The 13,197-nt window shown below is 37.5% G+C and overlaps 3 protein-coding genes across 3 annotated transcripts; 2 read left to right on the top strand and 1 right to left on the bottom strand.

Annotated features, from left to right (window-relative positions):
* The first annotated feature begins 3,649 nt into the window (after window positions 1-3,649).
* On the top strand, window positions 3,650-7,645 carry LOC106381515 (uncharacterized protein At3g43530-like). Its single transcript, XM_048748240.1, has 6 exons — window positions 3,650-4,507; window positions 4,581-4,661; window positions 5,229-5,987; window positions 6,061-6,222; window positions 6,315-7,194; window positions 7,276-7,645. Exons 1-6 carry the CDS (start codon window positions 3,971-3,973, stop codon window positions 7,539-7,541), a joined length of 2,685 nt encoding a protein of 894 aa, XP_048604197.1. The 5' UTR covers window positions 3,650-3,970; the 3' UTR covers window positions 7,542-7,645.
* Window positions 7,646-8,634: 989 nt separating this feature from the next.
* LOC125588999 lies at window positions 8,635-11,839 on the bottom strand. Its single transcript, XM_048761072.1, has 2 exons — window positions 11,443-11,839; window positions 8,635-10,952 (listed from the first exon to the last, which is right to left on the bottom strand). The coding sequence occupies exon 2, from the start codon at window positions 10,945-10,947 to the stop codon at window positions 8,635-8,637; it is 2,313 nt and encodes a 770-aa protein (XP_048617029.1). The 5' UTR covers window positions 10,948-10,952; window positions 11,443-11,839.
* A 50-nt stretch (window positions 11,840-11,889) lies between these two features.
* LOC106416401 (ethylene-responsive transcription factor LEP-like) lies at window positions 11,890-12,916 on the top strand. Its single transcript, XM_013857276.3, has one exon. It carries the CDS (start codon window positions 12,148-12,150, stop codon window positions 12,784-12,786), a length of 639 nt encoding a protein of 212 aa, XP_013712730.1. The 5' UTR covers window positions 11,890-12,147; the 3' UTR covers window positions 12,787-12,916.
* Window positions 12,917-13,197: the final 281 nt, after the last annotated feature.

Here is a 13,197-nt window from a genome sequence, read left to right as displayed (position 1 = left end):
TTTTTCATACATTTTAAAAATTTTAATTTTTTTTTTGTTAATCAAAAGCTCAAAGAAATACATATTGATGTGGAGCACTATTAATAACAGCTAGAAATTCATGCAATCTCTTACAAAAATATTATTTTAGTTGTTTGATTATGTTTTTAATTTGGTACATCAGTCAAAAGAGGGTAAACGGTACTTGAGTCTCTCATAGTTAGAAATGAGCATCTCATCTCTTGTTATTTATTTATCAACGAGAAACTCTCTAAATTTTTCTTACTAATAGTGATCTAATATAGTTTTACATCTTGGGTTTACTCTGATCTTGTTTTGTTAACCTTTCCAGTTGTATTATATTTTGGAGATTGCCCATCAAAATATACCTTTTTATCATCTGATGGATTAATTTTGCAATAGCTAAAGAGTCCAGCAATGGTTAGGATCAAAATATACCTTTTTATCATCTGATGGATTAATTTTGCAATAGCTAAAGAGTCCAGCAATGGTTAGGTTACAAGTACGTCACCAACCCAACACAAAACCCCTACAACAAATTAAAGGCCAAAGTAGGCACAGGAAGTAAATACAACATGAAAAGACAGGACAAATCCAAAAATAGTCCGCTTCCTATATTTGATCCAAAAATGATTCATATACCTCAACTAAAAGCAGCCATTCAACTAGACAGAGGGTGAAACCTCCTCGTTCTCAAAAAATTCCTTCAGCCAAAATGGGGGGTCCTGTGCACAAGACTCATTAAATCCATCTCTAGTTACACTTTGAACAATGAAAAAAGTCTCTCTATAGATTGACGAGCCTATTCATGATTTGCGCATACTAACTCCGAAAGTTGGGCTACGCATTTGGTCTTAAGATCACTTTTGGTAACGTAGCATCATCAATGGCGACAATGATTCGCCTAAGATGATGGTAGCTTAAACTTTCAACTGACCATATCAACCCTTGGAACTTCGCATCTTCTAAACTTCCAATATTGGATAAAACTTTACTACTGTGCATGAGAACCTTACCCCCATCATCTCTCACCACCCAAGCTAATTCCAGTGTTGTACTTAAACCAACCCTTTGGAGGAGCCGACCATAGCCCATCAAAATATACCTTCTACGTAATAATCCGCATGGGTTGCTAAACAAAAAACCTGAGTCGCGTATTTTGGACGTACTCCCACTCCTATTTAAAATTCACGAGCCCGCTCAAACATGTGGCCCACACTAGAATTAACAAGTAAATCATTGGGCTTATATAGAGTAGTTAGGATAATAGATAATTGATCGGTGGCCCTAAACTTGTCCCATATTACATTAGATGAGCCAAAGGCAGACTTCTTTTGTTTCTTCTTTGACCTTTTTGACGTGGTTGAGAATTAAGAATCTACTTAGTGCGCTCATCACATGCTCGCTTGATTAAAAAAGTAGTTAGATTTGAATAAGACAAAAGATAATTGTGTAGGTGATAATTAGAAAAGTGGTTAATTATGTTAAGCGTCCAAGAGAATGCCTTTCCACGTTGGGCGCACATGCATTCTCTTGTCTTCTTTCTTTATTTTCTACACAGATAATTGTTCATCAAATTAGTTACAGCATGAAGTAGTTCGACAATAAGAGAAATAAAGAACCATCGACTGAGTAAAGGACCATTTCCATAGAACTGATATAACATTCAAGAATTGAAATATGCGATGTGTTCGTACGTATATATATATTTGCTCGACAAAATTACATAAAACGGTTGAGAATTGTTTAATAAATGCTGAGCTCACTTTGTTGCGGCAGTGATGAGTGCGAAAAAATGGATTAATAAGGGTTCTTGACCTAAACCCTGATTAATTAGTATTTGTATAAACATATTGTCTATTACCTATGTTCTAGTGTTTTTTCTACATGTGCTAATAGTCCACAGTAAACCATGAGTACGCAGTATCAGTTTTTTTTGTAAAGAACCTAGAACAGAATCGGAGAATAAAATCAAAAGGCGATACAAAATGGAAGAAGAACTAAACAAGATTCAATGTATCAAAAGCTTTTAATTATTTTTTCTTTTGCTAAGAACAAAAGCTTTGAACTATAATATATAGAACTAAACAATAAAAATGAGAGTTGGTCAAAAGGGAGGGAACATAAAATTATAGGACTTGTTTTCTCCAATGAAATTAAGATTAAAAATGAAATTCAAAAGCATAAAAATATTGCTCACATGCAACCCAAATTCCTTTGTTCTCAATAATGCATGTTTATAAACTAGATAAACTATTTTTAGTTTATACCAAAAGAATTTGAATGGAGTATTTTGGTCAGAATATATATTAAGAAATCGAATTTGGGAAGAGACTATATACAGTAATAGCCAAGCGGACAAACATGAATGATTTAAAATAAAACCAACTAGTAGATGACAAGGAAATAGATAGATGCCTTGGGACTATAAAATGGAAGATTTTAAAGAATGTGGCACTATTCATTGAAGTTGTAGCCTATAAAATTGGGAGCACATGCCATTACAATTGTGATTATTGCACATGTGGACAAATGGGAGGAGGGGGGGGGGGGGGGGGGGGGGGGGGGGCGTATACTAAAAACGATTAAGAATACGAATTATACGATCCACCATCACCGTCCCTAACATTGGTCGGGTAGCCAAACATTAATATGGTCTTTGGTCTTCCTCTGACACAAAACAAGATCGTCTTATAAAGGCTACCACTTGCTTCCTTCCTTACATACTCTTATCAAATATCATATCTCTCTGTAAGACTTCTAATCTTTTATAATTTGTGTTCGTCAACAGTCAATCACAGACTGTGATTAGTTTTACAATATGATAGATATATGCTTAAGTAATGACTTCATGATCCCAATAATTAAGTCGACTATCTTCCATTATGCGGACATCATTGCACCCTTCTTTCCAAATTATTAATCATAAGAAAAAAACAAACTCATTGTTTGTATTATTGTATGATTGATAAGAGATAAATACTTTATGTTTCACACTGTTCCAAAAAAAAAGAAAAATTGTTCCAATTCTTTTTTTACGTTTCATATATGAAACAATCAGGGTTTGCTTCTCTTTTCTCTGGAGATGTATGATTAAAATTGCAGTTCATGCATATTCCATCACCATTTAAGTTGGACCATCACATGCAATAGTATTTGGACTCGTTCTACAAAAGTTATTCTTCGAATTTAATAGTTTATCTACTACGTTATTTGCAAGATCATACATTGGACACGGGACATTGTTATCTAAGGTAACATGCTAATCATGGTTCTGTTATCATTCCTCATCATTTATTTTCAGCTTATTATTATTGATGATTGATGAGTACGTATACGTGTATCGAAATCTCTATTTATATATAATTATATACTGCTAGCCGATTATTGTTTTTATCTCTCATTTGTAACAAAATAAAACTCATTTGTATTTTAAGTACGAGTTAATATAGTAGCTAGCAGCTATATATATGATCAAAGTCAATCTGATCTAAGGATTAGATTTGAGCAGAAAAATTTATGAAAACACACGTGTAGAACCTTTGAAAATGCATGAAACATGCAACCAAGGGGCAAATTATTTGATAATTATATATTTGAATCAAATGCTGAGATCGACCAAATGGGCACACAAAAATCTGGAAAAGGACACTTCTGTTTTTATTTTTTTAATGAATTAATAATAAATCGAAATTAAGCTGAAAATACTATAAAACCTAAAACTTTAACTTATTTACATATCCAACCAACCTACCCCACCCACTAACCCGACCCGCGTGCCCTTCCCGGATCCTTCCCCCTAAATCAAACTAAATCCCTAATTCCTCTTCCCCGACATAACCAACAGAAAAAAATTCACGATCTCTCCCCCTTCCCTCTATCTCATCTCACTAATCAAACTCTACCACAATCATCACGATCTCCCTCTATCTCATTTGTTTCTCTATTTCGTGTTACTCTTTGAAACACTATGGCTCCAAAGACTCGTTTCACCGAACAAACGAACAAAGAAGGTGCGCCGGAGAAGAAGAAGAAGAATGAGTCAGTGGTGGAGAAGAAGAAAGCTGCGGTGGAGAAGAAGAAAGCTGAGGCGGAAAAGAAGAAGAAAGACTCTGTGATAAAGAAAAAACAAGCAGCGGTGAAAAGGAGGAGAGAAGCCGTTAAAAAAAAAAGAGATGCAGAGAAAAAGAAGATTGAAACCGCAGAGAAGAAGAGGAAGCGAGACAGTGGTGTAGACGATGAGTCCTCGTCCAATCCAACCAAGCGGCCTCAGACCGCATCTTCACCAGAACATCAAGCCGATCCTGATCATTATCCGCCACTATCAACGGAGTTACCTTCGCAGGATGATAGAGAGGGTACGCCAAGCCCATCAGTTCCGATTGAGCCACAAAAATCACCTACTCAAACACCCAATGAGGCGGAGAATCCACTGCAAGCTCCAATAACTTCTACCAACAGAGAATCAGGCTCACCCGAGGCTGCCATTAACAATGACGGGCAAACGGTAAACAAATCAATTAAAATGGTTTTGGAATTTTTATGATAAAATTGGACTAACAAATAGGAACCGTGAGCAGATTGGATCTAACAACATAGATTCAAATTCACATGAGGCTGCTATTGGATCTGCTGCCATTGACAACGACGCTCCAAGAACGGTAAACAAGTCAACTTAAATGGTTCTAGAAATATTTATCATAGGGTCGAAAAAAAAAATAAGTAGTGATTATATAAGAAGTGTAACTAGTACAACTAAAAGAATGAAACTAGTTCAACTGGTAATAAAATGTTGTAAAACAGAATCAATGGAACTAGTATAACTAGTACAACCACACTTCTTATAACTAATATAACTGGTATAACTATGAAAAGTATAATTAGTCTAACTAATACAACCGAGTATTAAATTACTAGTACAACTAAAAGAGTGAAAATGGTGCAACTGGTAATAATATGTTGTAAACAAATTCAGGATAACTAGTAAATTTTTTTTTATAAGTAATATAACTGGTACAACTACGCTTCTTATACGTAGTCTGACTAGTATAACTAGAGAAGTATTTTGTATAACTGTTTAATGAGATGGTGTTGTTGTTGTATAACTAGGCTTGCTGGTAGAACTAGTAATATTATTTTTAATTTAATTAGTGTAACTGGTACAACTAAGTGTTTATGTGTTGTATAACTCAGTTATTTATTCTTTGTATTTTGTTTGTATTTTTCAGGTTGAGAGTGATGATATGACCGTAGAAGCTGACAGACCTGCTGGTTTTTTCTTCAATCCGAGCAACTATGGAAAGGGTTGCAAGCTCTCCTCAAGGTGCCATCAACACGATTTTCTGAACAAGACGATTGGTAAGTTGGATGCCTCAGAGAAGAGTTGGTTTCAGGAACATCCTCAGTTCAAGCATATATTCCACATGGATTGTACCTCAACAAGAAAAGTGATGGGATTGTGGATGTTGCTACTTCGTACTATGCATACAGAGAAGGGTCGACAAGCTTGGTTTGGGGTAAACGGTGTTCCAATTAGATACTCTATCAGGGAACATAGCCTCCTCTCTGGTTTATACTGCCACTCATATCCAGAAAACTATCAGAGCATAGGGAGACTGAAGTTTGCGAGAAAGTATTTTAAAGTGAAGAAGACAAAGGATGGGAAGGAAAAGGGTCTGCAAGTGACAGAAGCGGATGTTAAGGAGAAACTTCAGAAGATGAAATTTGATGGTAGTGGCGATCGTCTGAGGATGGCGGTTCTTTACTTTCTGGCTACAGTTTTAAGAGGAAGGTCCAAAGCAGGATACTTCATTGAGTATTTCCTTCTCCAAGCAGTAGAAGATTTGGAGTTTTGCACCGAATTTCCATGGGGCCGTTACACCTTTGATGATTGCATGAAGGAGATTTTTCATGTAAGGGATCATTTTCGTGATGGGATCCCAGAGCATGCACAGTGGGTATTTCCTGGGTTTATCAACCCTTTGGAGGTATATGAATAACATTTTTCATAAGCATATTTGTTATAATATAACTAAAGTGATTGTGTGAAATGATGTGCAGATATTAGCATTTGAATGTATCCCTGTCCTTAGGGAAAGATTCAGAGAGCCTGTTCCAAACTGTTTTGATGGTTGTCCAAGAATGTGCAAATGGAAGTTCAAGAGGACCGGAACAACAGGATTTCCACTTGACATGATTTATCGGACGCTAGGAAACACAAAGGTAAAAGCTTATAATTTTTTTAAGTGTTGTTTATGTCATTTTCTTCAAGTTCATAGTTAATTAAATGTGTAATTTGTTGTTGGTCATTTCAGGAGATTATCAGTGTTTTGGAACCAAAAGGAAATGAAGTAGACCTTTTGTATGAAATAATGGATGAAGGGACTTTTGAAGACTTGGAGCTGATAGATGATTCGGATACGCTAGACATAGCTGTTGACAGTTGGAACAAGATCCTAATGGAACCAGGGAAAAAAATCTTCTGGCCGGATCTATATGAGATGGATGTGAGAACCCGAGAGCAACAAGAGGAGGCAGGAGGCGAGGCAGGGGGCGAGGCAGGAGGCGAGGCAGGAGGAGAGGCAGGAGGCGAGGCAGGAGGCGAGGCAGGGGGTGAGGCAGGAGTTCAAACAGGGGGCGAAGCAGGTCGTGAGAGTTTAAGAGAATTAGAGTTGAAGTTGAACAAAAGAATGGATGATGGATTTGCATTGAGAGACGAAACAATTCGTCTTCTGGAAGCAAGAGTAAAGGAGTTGGAAGAAGAAAAAATCCAGAGAGAAAGTTGGTCGTTCCAGGAGGGCGAGATGTATGGTGATAAGGAGGCTGAGATACTTGGTGATAAGGAGGGCGAGATGCATGGTGATAAGGAGGGTGAGATACATGGTGATAAGGATGGTGATGAGACTAACAAGGATGGTGATAAGGCTGATAAGGATGGTGATGATGAGCCTGATAAGGAGGGTGAGGATGGTGATAAGGCTGATAAGGATGGTGATGATGAGCCTGATAAGGAGGGCGAGGATGGTGATGAGGCTGACAAGGGTGATGAGGCTGAGAAGGATGGTGAGAAGCAGATTGAGGCAGAGGCTGACAAGGGTGATGAGGCTGAGAAGGATAGTGAGAAACAGATTGAGGCAGAGGCTGAGAAGGATGGTGAGAAACATATCGAGGTAGAGGCTGAGAAGTTGATGCAAGGTAAGTCATGATAACATATAACTTCAAATTTTATTTTTAATGATGATGATCTAAGTCAGGATGTATTTTTGTTCAATGTAGATACTGAAGATGGAGATGAGCAATCTACACTTCAAATTATGGCAGACACTGCAGAGAGATTTGAGAAGGCTGCTGCGGAAAAAGCTGTTGTGGACAAGACAGATGAGGTTGTAGATGATGATGCTTTGGAGAAGGAAGGTGAGGTTAGAGTTGATGACGCTTTAGAGAACACAGCTTCGGTTGGAGATTCACAGGATCCTGCTGAGATGCCAAAGAGGGTGCCCAAGCGTTCTCATTTGTTGAGGTCTCCTTTTACGCCAAACTGATTTGGCTGAACTATGTTGTTGTTTTTGGAACTTGTATGTGTTTGTTTTAAAACCTAAAACGGATGAACTTGTATGTGTGTGTGTTTTAAAACCTAAAACTTGTATGTGTGTGTGTTTTAAAACCTAAATCCAAACTTGGTGGTTGAACAGGTTGCAATTACAGGTGGGAAGTAAAACAACATTACAGCATCAACTATGCCAAAAAATATGAAAGTAGTATAACTAGAAAAACTAGTACACCTAGTGTTAAATTAAAAAGTGTAGGACTTATCTGGGAATCCACTTATTTGAAACTCATTATGCACACAAAGTTGTTTTAGTTTTTTAGTTGTACTGGTTTCTACAAAGTTGTACTAATTTATTAGTTATACTGGCTTGCACAAAGTTGTACTAGTTTATTAGTTATACTAGTTTGTACAGAGTTGTACTTTGGCAGTGAAACCTGAATATATTAGTTGTACCAAAGAGAAATACCATTATCTAAGTTGTACCACTCATTTATGTTAACATGTGTTTGCCCGGATACAATGAAATCATCACTATTGTGAAAATACTTGTCATGTATGTTTTTCAAAAAATATGTGGACAAATATGTTAACAAACCTTAAAAGTATAAGGTAGATCAAGCAAACTTTTGTGATGGAGGTAGAAATCCAGAAAAAAAAAAAAAACAATACAAAACACAAAGAAACCTATCCAAACACTTAAAATTAGACCATTTGAATGTTTTATTAATATGAAAAAACCTAAAATAATATTTAAATTTCAGATCCTCCATAGTTGTACTAGTTATTCCAGTAGAACCTATTTTAGTAAACTAGACATAGTTGAACTAGTTATTCCAGTATAACTTATTTTTAGTTTTACTAGTTGTACCAGTATAACAACACAAAAACATGAATGTTAGGTTTAATGAAGTTTTACCAATTGTACCTGTTGTACCTGACAGAAACAACACATTACATAAATAAGTTCTACAACACATAAATAAGTTTCATAACACATAAGTAAGACTCACAAGACTAAGCAAGTTCCATAACACATAAGTAAGACTCACAAGACATAAGCAAGTTCCATAACACATAAGTAAGACTCATTCATCAATTCCATCGCTTCCACTTTCATCGCTGTCAATTCCATCATTCTCACACACCAATGGTGGATACTTCTTCTTTTTCTTCCTCCGATATTCCCCAGCTGATGGAAATCTAGTTTCTTGTAGTCTTCCTTTCTTTCTTTCCACATGCGGAGGGTAGACAACCTGAGATAGGATTTCATCTGGAATTTCATAACTTTCCCATAATGAATGATGAGGCACTGGATATATTGTCTTGTAATATGCCAAAGTCCACTGCTCCATATAATAATACTTAGAACAATAGTCTTCAGACATTTCTCCACGCGCGATGATCGCAGCCTGTGCATGCACACAAGGATACCGATCAATATCAAAACACTTGCACTGGCATGTTCCGTTGCCTAAATCAACATAATAACCTTGACCATCTTTGCCAATCACAGTGTACTGACGTTCAAATCTGTTTAGCTCCATCACCGTGAGCTTTTTTGCCTTCGGATAACTGTGATGCAATATCCCATGCACGTAGGGAATTAGTATCTGTCTCTCTGGAACGCGTAAAGATAAATCACGATATTTGTTCACATCAAGCATTGGCAACAATGCATATTTCCTTGGTTCCTTTAAAACACCATTGATTGATTCAACAGTGTTGGTTGTATCTATGTTGTACCTTTCTCCCGGAAATTGACATCTTGCCCATTTGGTCTCATGAACACTCTCATCTAGATACTCAGCGGCTTGAGGCAACGTTCTCCTGAAATCATTGTAGCTTTTTCTGAACTCGACCTCTGTGTACATACCAGCAATTTTTCTAAACTTTCTGGCAACCCCTTTCTTGTTAACTTTGCTGCATGCTCCGGCAACATTATTAGACAAGTGAAAAATGCAATATCCATGGATCGCCATTGGGTACACCTCGTGCACCTTCTTGATGATGCATTGGTTTCTATCAGTACAAAAAACAAGCTGAGGATCATCTGGTATCAAAGTTTTCAGTATAGTCAAAAACCACTCCCAGCTCGCATTTTTCTCACCATCTACTACCGCAAAAGCGAGGGGATAATGATGATGATCTGGATCCTGAGCAGTGGCAATGAGAAGCACTCCTCCATACACACCCTTCAGGTGAGTTCCATCCATTATTATCACTTTCCTCATTGCTTGAAACCCTTCGATGCAAGCTTTAAGCGCAAAGAACATATACTTAAACTGCTTCTTCTCATCCACTACTAATCTTGTGATGGTACCAGGATTCATTCTTTCTAACATGTACAAGTAAGATGGAAGTCTAGCAAAACTCTCCTGAGGGTTACCACGCAAATCACTGACAGCTTTGTGTTTCCCTCTCAAAGCTGTAGAATATGAAACCGTGACACCTAGTTTGTTCTTCACCAACTTTATGAGAGACTTTGGATCTGGAGTCTTGTATTGGCCTGGATAATCTTCATGCACCACTCCTGCGACCAAGCTTGGTGTTCCTCTTTTCCCCCTCTTGGTTACACTTCCCTCTCCCCGAGTACACGTATGCATCTTTCTATACGTTCTGACACTGAAAAAGGCTGAGTTTTTCAGCCTTGCAGCTCGTAAATACCATCTGCATCCAACCCCACGACATTTCAATACATAAACAGTACGATTCGTCTTGATTATATCAACCTCAAAACAATTCGAATGCACTCCTGCGTCCACTAAATTCCTCAGCTCTTCCTTAGTCGCAAATTCTTGATACAAACTCATATCAATACCATCATCCCACTCAGCATTGACAATTGTGTCTACAGATGGTGTAACAGCCGGCAACTCCTCCCTATCATTCATTTCATCACCCTCTTCATTGCAATCCTCATGCTCATACCTATCTGATTGTCTTGGAGGAACAATTGCTAACTCCTCATGATTATACCCATCTGATTGGTTTTGAGGAACAATTGCCAACTCCTCAACTCCAGCCATACCATCATTAGCTCTGGCATCAATCTGAATTTCCTCGTTCATAGAAAACTGCTCGTTACTCTGATTTTCTGAGATATTTTCGGAAAACTCCACATGCAAAACACTACGCCGGTTTTTCCTATCCACCTCCATTAAATATCCTAAAACATCTTCATCATCCAAAATATAACAAGGCCTCTTATTATCCACGACCAGGGGATAGTAGCTCAGTTGAAGCTTCGTCGCAGCTACATCGATATTCATTTTCTTGCCTATTCTATCAACCAAGCGAGAATAGGTTATCTCCTCATATTTTCCTCTCATTACTAATGTATAAATATTTTTGTCTCCACCATGATCAAAATGTATCACCACAGCTCCAGTACCATCCATAGTTCCTGAAAAGAGTTAAAACCAACATTACAGCTTACAAGTTATATCAGTTATACGAGTTCTAAAGTCGCTAAAATACGGGTTATACTAGTATTACCAGTTATACTGGTTTACATGTAACAGTCGTTTATAAGTTATACTAGTTATACTAGTATTTGACTTGTCAAAGGACTACTAAGAGTTATACAAGTTTTACCCATAGTCTTATTCAGTGTTACTTAGAGTTGTACCAGGTTTACTAGTTGTACTAGTGTTATTCTTAACGAGTTTTACCAGGTTTACCAGGTGTACTCAACGTCTGTTGTACCAGTGTAACCAATGTAAAAAATGATTTAATCTACAATATCATGATTCATACTATAAGAACGTTATCTTAAACCATGGAACCTGACTCATAATGGTAACATACATATTATGGGACTAAAACTAAACAGAAAACAAATAAAAAAGAAGAGAAGAGTGAGAGAGAAGGAGAGGGAGAGAGTATACACTTACCAAGCGATTTCAAGACCAAGGACGAGGCACATTTGCTGTTTCAAGGACGAGAAAAGCTGTAGAAGAACCCTAAGAAACAGAATTAAAGGTTTGTGGATAAAAACTTGAAGAAGAGAACTTTGGTTGGTGATTGAAATGAATTTTCGTGGGTGGTTGAGTAATGAAGAAGATGAAGATGTGAGGGAGTTAATATGGATTTTGGGTGGGACCCAGGCGAGAGAAAGAGAAAGGAAGAAGAAAATTGGACGACCGAGATTAGAGTTTCCATTATTTGATCCAATGGTTCACATGCCACTTTCATTAATGGCAAATTGGTAATTTACCAGCCCTTGGTCCATGATAGATCACAATTGGTCTATGTAGACTTCTTTTTGTCTTTTTGGTCTGTTATAGATCATTGTCCTATATATTTTGATTCACTGATAATTGATATATCATGGGGGAGAATTAACTCAATGCAGTGCCATTTTTTAAAAAAATGATGTTCATATTGGAATAAAGATTAAACAAAACAAAACAAAAAGTTACAGAAAGTGAAAAGGAAGGTACAGCTCTTATATAAAAGGGTTGTGGAAGGGTTCCTTTTCAAGACCAACACACATTCCTTCTCTCTTTTCTCTTCTTCCTTCAACTAGAGAAAATAATATAAACCTAACACTGATTAATTTGTGTATACATAAGGTACTATAGAGAAACATAGGAAAGATGAACACATCAAAGAGCAAGAAGAAGCAAGAAGAGGCTGGTACAAAGTTTCTTGGGGTGAGGAGGAGGCCTTGGGGAAGATACGCAGCTGAGATTAGAGACCCAACAACCAAGGAGCGTCACTGGCTTGGCACTTTTGATACCGCCGAGGAAGCTGCCTTGGCCTACGATAGAGCAGCTCGGTCCATGCGTGGCACTCGCGCCCGAACCAACTTTGTCTACTCAGACATGCCTCCTTCCTCTTCCGTCACTTCCATCATTTCTCCTGACGATCCAACTCCAACTCCTCCTCCGCCTCCTCCTGCTGCTACTCCTTGCTCTGACGATCCTGTTGATTACCTGATGATGTTTAACCAATATTCATCCACAGACTCGCCAATGCTGCAGCCAGCTCAAGTGGAGAGTAGTTACATGTTTGGTGGCTCTCCTTCTTGTTATTCTAATAGCAGCAGCGAGCTGCCTCCTCTGCCGAGCGACCTATCAAATTCTTGTTACAGCCAACAACCGTGGAGCGTGGAAGACTACTCATCAGCTACCTATTTCGAGGGTGAGTACGTTCACAGCCCAATGTTCAGCACAATGCCATCTGTTTCTGACTCTTTGCCTCAAGGCTTCAACCATTTCGGCTCCTATAATTAACCTCTTCTCATATATATTCTATTCTTTTCTCATTTGTACCTTTTTTATATTTCATTATGTTTCTCCGTCCTTGATCTTTGTCTAAGATCAAAGTGACTGTTTGTATTATCTAGTTTTTCAATAATAAGTTTGTCTCCATTTATATCTTAACAAATGAGAAAAATATATTGTTATGTATTTTCTGTTCTTCACAAACTCACATAAATAATTAGATATGGGCCTTAGAACTCAAAAGACTATTCACTAAGATGCCTGATGGGCTATGGCTTCACATAAGTTACTAGTCATGTTCATTTTCTTATGGTATAGTAGATTATAGGTTGACATACAACTACTACATTTGTGATTTTTGGTGTATAATATTGGTCATGTAATCTGGAATGTTTCATATTTTATGGGTTCTGGTAACTT

Source organism: Brassica napus, chromosome A2, assembly GCF_020379485.1.
Source record: "Brassica napus cultivar Da-Ae chromosome A2, Da-Ae, whole genome shotgun sequence".
Lineage (NCBI taxonomy): Eukaryota > Viridiplantae > Streptophyta > Magnoliopsida > Brassicales > Brassicaceae > Brassica > Brassica napus.
This window is presented reverse-complemented; position numbering and strand designations above follow the sequence as displayed.